This window comes from Lactuca virosa, chromosome 7 (genome assembly GCF_052849685.1).
Source record: "Lactuca virosa cultivar CGN04683 chromosome 7, Lactuca_virosa_CGN04683_v6, whole genome shotgun sequence".
In the NCBI taxonomy this organism is placed as follows: Eukaryota; Viridiplantae; Streptophyta; class Magnoliopsida; order Asterales; family Asteraceae; genus Lactuca; species Lactuca virosa.
This window is the reverse complement of record NC_136432.1, coordinates 110706698-110714620: the sequence shown is the minus strand read 5'-3', so window position 1 is coordinate 110714620 and position 7923 is coordinate 110706698. Positions and strand designations below refer to the sequence as shown.

Sequence of the window (7923 nt, the reverse complement as noted above, 5' to 3'; positions counted from 1 at the left end):
ATATAAAAATTGTATGTTGGGTAGTTTGTGTAAAATGTGAAGGTTTGATGGGTTGCCGAGTAAAGATAGCATCTGATTTTGGGTCAATGCGCGGATCCTTGCTCCGGGCTTGCCCCTGATATTTAAGGATGATGGACTGGTGCCTGACTTAGTCAACACATAGTGCATGCTCTCGTTGTTCTTCCTCTCTAGAGCTAGGGTTTTCGATTAGGGTTTCATTTTTTTGTGATTGTATTCGGTTGAAATCATTAGAATCTTAGTCTTAGTTCCGGTTATGAGAGTTGAGAGTGGTTGTAGTGAGGTTGGTTATGTAAGTAATTGAAAAACAACTGGTTCAGTGAAATAAATGAACTGTTGATGTTGTCGATTGTGTGTTTTTGAGAGTTTTTACATGATATCTGGGTCCGGTTCTCGTTTATAAGCACTATCATATCAAACCAACACAACATATAAAGTACACAATGAATAATAAATACCAACTTGAAAAGGTAATTGCACACAAACAATTTTGAATGGAAGCTTCAAATTAAAGAAGCCTATGAATGAAATCAAACGATTACCCCAACACGAATTAATGTAAAACCTTTTTGTCATTGAAATCGTTGTAACTTTAGAACTTGGCTTGTAGCTGATCCACCACACTCTTATCCACTTGGAATGCCCTGGCTAAGATATCCCCTGGAATAGAAAGATTTGCACCGAAAACAGCATTTGCAATTGTTATAGCACCTGGGTTTTGACTGCTTAATGCAGCAATAACAACAGCATTTCCATTACCCACATTCCGTTGGAAATGAACAAGTCCCACAGGGAACACGAAAACATCACCCTTTTGCAACACCTTGGTGATAAAGCGGTTATCAGGATTAGAAGTGACAAATCCAACTTGTAGGGTCCCTTCAAGAACTGTAAGAATCTCTGTGGCTCTTGGGTGGGTGTGAGGAGGATTAAGTCCCCATGGTGCATAGTCAATTCGAACCATTGAGATGCCTAATGTGTTTAGCCCCGGTAATTGAGTTGCAAAGACTGGGGTCACCTTTGATCCCAATTGGTTTGATGTGTTACCCCTGAGGTGTAGCCCACTGAAGAAGAAATCCTCCGCTTGAACTTGCATTGGGTTCTTGCATGTTACACCATTTACTTTGACTGCACGTTAAACAACATTTTGTTTGTTAAAGTAAAAGGTAAATGTAATTAAAAGAGCACATCAGATGTGTAACAACGACTCAATGAGTAGACTGTAGACAATACCTGAGCTGTTGGGGTCGGCTACACAAAAATCTTGGAGGGGGCTTGGCTCGTAGGCTAAGGCAATGTAGTTAAAAGTAAGTGCTACAACATTCAATAGAATGAGTTTGTTCCACATTTCTTTTAATATTAAGAATAACAGCAATAGAAAGATATAATAGAATGAGAGCTATAGGAAATAGAAACAGTGGAGATGGATTTTGTTGGTGAAAGAATCTGCTTTGTGGTTCCATATATATAAGGCTTATTTGCATGGTTCATGATTTTGTTCTTTACTGTGTCTTTCCGCATCCAATGAAAAATAATCTGTGAATTAAAATTGCCGTCTAACACGTAAAAACACCATTAGGCCCCACTACAGTATGAGTAGATGGCTGATCATTTTGGATTATAAGGAATTGGTCAGCCGGCTTTTTATCTGCTTTAATTCCTTTATGTTGCCAAGAATTGGTCGGTATCAGTTCTGAAATGTTCAAAAGCTAAATTGCGTACCATGTTCCTTTAAGTGCTAATTTTACAAATTAAATAACACTCGACATGAGAGTGATTATCATATGTGTCTAGGGGCCCATAGGATAGTTTAGTTGTATATATGTTTCAATGATAATAACACAAGGATATATATACTAGACTAAGTTACACTTTGGTACCCTCTACAATATATAAAGTACTAGTCTAATATCTCCCCGCAAGCTAAGGCCGGGATGAGACCTTTAGCTTGTTCCGTAAATGTAAAAATCTTTGAGACGACAATGGTTTAGTGAAGATGTCTGCAATATGGTCATCTTTGGAAATTAATTTAACAGACAGGTTTCCTTGAGCGACTTTTTCCCGGATAAAATGTAAATCGACTTAACATCTTTTGTTCTCGCGTGAAACACTGGATTCGCTGACAGGTAGGTCACGCATAGATTAGTACACCATGATGTCGGGGTTCTTTTCGTAGGGACCCGAAGTTCATGTAATAAGGACGGTAAGTTCAACGACTGTATCAACTATGGCTTTGTATTCTGATTTGGTTGATGAACGTGAGACGGTCTTTTTCTTTCAAGCGGACTAGGAGATGAGATTCGGTCCGATATATATAGCATATCCCCATGTGGATCGACGATCATCTGGACAGCCAACCCAGTCCGCATCAGAAAAGGCATTGAGGTTAGTAAAAGTGGAATCGGCGTAGGCATGGAGAGAAGTTCCGGAATTTTGATGGATGCGAAGACAGTATGCAGAGGTTCCCTTTAAGTATCGGAGGATACGTTTGACGGTAGACCAGTGGTTTTCTGTAGGAGAGTGCATGAACTGACACACTTTATTGACAACATAGGCGACGTCGGGCCGAGAGAGGGTAACATACTGTAAGGCGCCCACAATTTGGCGATACTGGACCGGATCAGGAAGCGGAGAGCTATCACCAAGGGCCAAATTGGCTTCGTGGTAATCGCTGTCGGCATTGGATTTGCATTTGACAGTTTGGCGCGCTCTAACAGGTCCTGGTCAAATTTCGGTACTTAGTCATTCTACTGACAAAGAGAGGGCACCAAATGCCTAAACAAGACAAGAACCAACTATATGCTTAACAAAAACTTTCTGGTCCTCCCTCTAGCATACGGGGATCGGCCCTACGCACCGGGGACGAAGCGTAGAGGTCACTTTAGCTTGTTGTACCGGAGTGGTAGATGTATTTTTGTTGTGAGAGACGAACATTGTTGCATAATTTCAATTACCAAGAAATAGGTGTAACATCCCAAGATTTTCTCATTTATAGTCCCTAGGGATAGAAGGGTGAAGCCATGAAAGTCTAAGGGCTAAATTGCAATTACTGGGATCAGGAGGAGTACGTTGCGCGTACATAAGGGTACGCTGAGCGTACTAGGCGTGCCCTAGTACGCTGGGCGAACACTTGTGTACGCTGGGCGTACTCATGGCAGAAGGAAACCCTAATATTTAGGGTTTGGGGACTATATAAGCAACATTATTAGCACAAGACCCTCCCTTACCCCAGCCTCCACTGCTTAGAGTCGTTTTCCCCAAACCCTAGCCATTTCCTTGAGTTTTTGAGCTTTTTGAGTCTTTCTTGAGTGTTTTAAGAAGAAGGTGTTGCATCAAGGAGTTGGAGAAGAAGATCAAGCATGTATATCAGAAGTTGGTTTGTGCCGTAGAAGCTCTAGAAGGTAAAAGCTTGGAACTTTATACTTGTATGAGTTAGATCTAGTCATTTTAGCTTTATGGAAGCATTCTTGTCCAAAAAGTCCCAAAATGGTGCATGTTATGATTTGGACGAAATGAGCTGTCCTTTCAGACCTTAGAGGAGGTCCTAAGTGATAAAAATGGTGTCCCAATAGCTAGAATTATCTCATGCATGAAGTAGGAAGGTCTAAATGGATTAATACCATGTGTTAAGAACTTTATGGACGTCCAAAGTGATAAAGTTCGAGACTTTATAGTCCTGTGGCACATTTGGTCGATGGATCTGGAGTTTGGGCTTAAGTGCTTAAGCCATTAAGCACTTATTAGGGTTTTGGTGAAACCCCGCGTACGCCCAACGTAAATCCAATACGCCCAGCGTACTGGGTCAACCACCCCGATGGTGGTCAGCATCAGGACGAGTACGCCCCATGTACGTCCTCTGTTGGGCCTTTGACAATTGGGATTCGGGTTTGGGCTGTTTATGGACTTGTTGGTTTTGGGCCTTTACTGGACTTTATGAATATTATGTTTTAGGCCAAGTGTTTATAATGGATCTTGGAATTAGGCCCAATTAGGGAGTTGGCCCCAATTTGGTAAATTGGGCCAATAATGGGCTTTGCATAAGGGCTTTCAAGTTTATGGGATTGGCATTGGGCCTTGGCCCAATAAAGAGAATGGGCATGATGGATTGTGTGGACCCCCCTTAGTAAAGATTGTTATGTTGTGTAATGACTTGGTATTTATTATGTGATAGTTCGGGATTCCGGTGAGATAGCGGTTCGGGAGTTCGATTCTTCAGTTCAGATCAACATTGCGAGGTGAGTTATCCTCACTATATCAACAGGGTCTAAGGCACCAAGGCCGACCCTTTATCGGATTTGTATCCGGGTATTTTCTTGATATGTTTATTTGATATGCTAGATCTTCATCCTGGTAGTTAGGATGGTATTATGCTATGTTAGCGACCGGTTAGGTCGGTATCTTGGTTATAGGACGGTTGTTGTGTTAGTGATCTGTTAGATCGGTTTGATTATCTGTTATATACATGCTAGCGTATGATATTTATGTGCCCATGATTGTTTGATTGGTATGGGGGTTGGGTTGAGGCGGGTCCTGCTTCGTGTTGTAGGCCAACATAGCCATAGCATACCGGATATACTATAGGCCCAGGAGGGCACCGAGTCAGGCCGAAGGCCCGACGAGCAGTTCGGATAGGCTGAAGGCCCCGAGAGGGCGGTCCAGACGTGCCGAGGCTCGAAGAGTGGGCGAGACAGACTGAAGGCCCGATGTGGGCGGACCAGTCACACTGTAGACTCGAGAAGCATGGATGTTCTGTTTGCTTATATGTTATATGATATGGTTATATCGGTATGATGTTGGTATTTTGGGGGTAACTCACTAAGCCTTCGAGCTTACATTTTCAGTTATTTGTTTCAGGTTTAGCGGATGACCGTAGGAAGGCGAAGGCGTGACCGTACACTTCCTCGATTGATGATTATGATTTCTGGGAACTCTGATGTTTAAACTATTTTGCAAACAAATTGTAATAACGGAATGCTTTAAAATGATTTAAAAAGTTTTAAATTGGCTCGAATTTTATGGATGTTACCAGTTGGTATCAGAGCCTTGGTTTGAGTGAATTGGAGGAACACTCGTGTGAATCCAGTCTCAAACTAAGGAAAAATATTTTTGAAATGATTTTTAAATGGTTTTCAAAATAAATAAATGAGGATGTGAAGTGTACGATCAGCCGGAGCCAGTAAGTAGGCCCCAAAATACCATGCAGTTATTGATTATGTGATATGTTAGAACAACATGCTAGTGATAAGATAGGTATCCTCAGGAACCGTATGATAGAATTGCCTGATCTTTGATGCCTTATCCTATGTAGAGTACCTCATTGATTGTTGTATGACTCTTTCGTGTGTGAATTAACTATTGGGTGAATACTCCAAGTCACATGCTACATGGGTTAAATGGTCTTAGGGTAAGGGATTTGGTCCTGCTGCGCAACTCTTGTCTGAGTCCAACCATTGTGGGATTAAATCTTTTAGTCTAAGATTGTTTAAGCCATGCGGTATGTTATTGTATTCATGCAACAGTTAACTGGCACCAATGGAGGGTCGTGTGGGAGTTGGTGGATGGGTGGGTTGTGCGAAGTTGGTAGGCCGATTATGAGATATTTAGCATTCCTCTAGGAGTGAGGATGGAGCGCTCGCTATGTTTATGTATATTGTTAGAGTGTTGTGGTGATACTTGAGACAAATATGGGTAGGTGTGGAAGGTAGTATGGGCCCGTACTACTAAAAGCACAGGACCCATACGCGTAGCAAGGAAGTCACAACCCCTAGGGTTTAGTTGGGATTATCCGAGATGTCTTGAGACCGGATCCAGGTTAGAATTGGGAGCTGGCTGCCAAGATAGGCCAGCATTTTCAGAGGATCGTGTCAGTGAGATCATCCGGGAGGAGGTGATCAAGATTGTCCGGGGGCAGTTGTCGGAGATGTTCGGGTCTATTAAGACCTCCATGGTTGAGTATTTCTGCGAGCGCTATGCAGCCGAAACAGCTGTAACAACGGCATGGGGATGAGCTGGTCGAGCTTTCTAGTATCGGGACTTGTTTCTGGGAAATATTATAATGAGCAGGGGACTGCAGTTACTTGAGATCAGGGAGATATTCTATACTCGTTGCATTCCGCGGGTTGAGAGGAAGAGGATGGCAAATGAGTTTCTAGATTTGAGGCTCAGGGGTTTGGTCGAGCCCGAAATGTGAGTCACGGGGACTCCAGAAGGGAGTGTTGAGTATGTTCAGCTGGGGTTTTGCAGCTGGAAGTGGAATGGTTAACTGATGGATTGGACTGTCATTTTATAGGGCCAGGATTGTGCCCTTTCAGTATTTCGAGCTCGAAGGAGTGAGCAAGCTTGTGACCCCAGGATCAGGTTGTATTCCAGCTCGGGGTCGGTTGGTTGGAGGAATTAGCGACATTATTTCAGCACCGGTTAGCGCAGGTGGGTCGATGTGGCATATGTATTTTATGAGGTCCGGTTTTCCTTGGATCTCTTGTATCAGGCAGTAAGGATTGATTGTGCGGCCTATCACACTTTTGGGATTATAGACTATGTCTTGGGAGTAGTTTGTAGCCCGATTTAGGGCAGAGGTTGCTTCAGCTACCGTTGTTCAGCTGTGGACATTTGAGCGGGTGGATGAGTCAGGGTGCGAACCCTGAATGAATTGATTTCTAGAGCCCGAGAGCGGGAAACTTTTTTGGAGCACCTTTGGAAAAGGGGTATTATATGGGAGGTCTACGGATAGGGTTCCACAGGATGGTTATACTGCATTGTTAAGATTCAGTGGTTTTAGCAACCGTTCGTGATTGACGGACGAAAGCACCAGGGGAAGTAGCCAGTTGCCAAGGTATTAGTTGGAGCATCTATCTTTTGGTCTTTAGGACGTGAGTGTGGGGTCATTCAAGCATTAGTGACTGTCGGGTTCTCTGGGATTCAGGAAGTGTTCTTTTGGTTCTTAGAAGTGTGTGATCAATTGGGATTGGCTAGTATGGAGCGCTAGTTAGAAAGAGTTGGTTGTCATCAGATCGATCGTTTGAAAGTGAGAAGGATTGGCAATCCTTCAATTTTCATGTATTATGGAGGCTAGCCAAATCTAAGTGGGGGAGAGTTACCTGGGATGCAGAAGCGGGAAGGGTTTTGAAACGACGATGAGTTTCACAACCCGACAGGGAGCATGGAGGCCCCAGTGGCTGCTTGACTTGGAGAGTTTTTGGATTGATAGATGGAGGGTTTTGTTAGTTGCCAGGTCTCGACAGTGCTTTCAGCACGGGTGTGCGGGTTATTTAGCGTATGTGGTAGACACGCGGGTCAGGGAACAGACCACAGATTTCCGAGAGGGTAGACGATCGACATGAGGCCTAGGGTTAGGCCGGGGTTGGAGTCCACGTAATGGAACACGAGTTCGGAACCCCAAGTGGGTGAGAACAATCTGCATGGGAGATATCACTAGGAGGGGTGGTCTAGGGAGGTGCTCGACAGTTTAGAGTGGTCTGGATAGACTGAAGGCCGGTAGGGCGTACCAGTCAGGCCGAAGGCTCGGAGAGCGGTCCAGATAGACTGAAGGCCTGGTGAGGCGGTCTAGTGATGCTGAAGACTCTGTATATGTTAGTAGATCTATGTACGGGTATTGAGTATGTTGTTATGCTATAGAAATCAGTATGTCTGTCCCCAAGTATTGAACATGCTGATGGAGTATGCTGAAGACCTTGTATGGGTTTTGTTAGTTATATGATCAGGTTCTGTGTGTATATGTGTTATGGGGTAGCAACTTGTTCTGCAAGTGGATAATGTAGGGTGAGGTTTCAGCACTGTGACACATGTTGGTGTTGTGAAGGACATTGATTAGGCCTTATTGGGCAATAGAGGAGGTGAATATCTCCAGGTTGGAGTGCTGGACATCTGAAGTGATGACAGCGTGTC

At 43.6% G+C, this 7923-nt stretch overlaps 1 protein-coding gene across 1 annotated transcript; it reads right to left on the bottom strand.

Moving 5' to 3' along the window:
• Positions 1-610: 610 nt before the first annotated feature.
• LOC145125231 (putative germin-like protein 2-3) lies at positions 611-1366 on the bottom strand. Its single transcript, XM_079060722.1, has 2 exons — positions 1252-1366; positions 611-1146 (listed from the first exon to the last, which is right to left on the bottom strand). The coding sequence occupies exons 1-2, from the start codon at positions 1364-1366 to the stop codon at positions 611-613; spliced, it is 651 nt and encodes a 216-aa protein (XP_078916848.1).
• Between the last annotated feature and the right edge of the window lie 6557 nt (positions 1367-7923).

Bases quoted from the DNA above. Each gene is read 5' to 3' on its own strand.
- LOC145125231 (XM_079060722.1), bottom strand. From the start codon at position 1,366: ATGTGGAACAAACTCATTCTATTGAATGTTGTAGCACTTACTTTTAAC. The intron at 1,147-1,251 runs GTATTGTCTACA...TTTAACGTGCAG, and splicing joins AGCCGACCCCAACAGCTCAG to TCAAAGTAAATGGTGTAACA.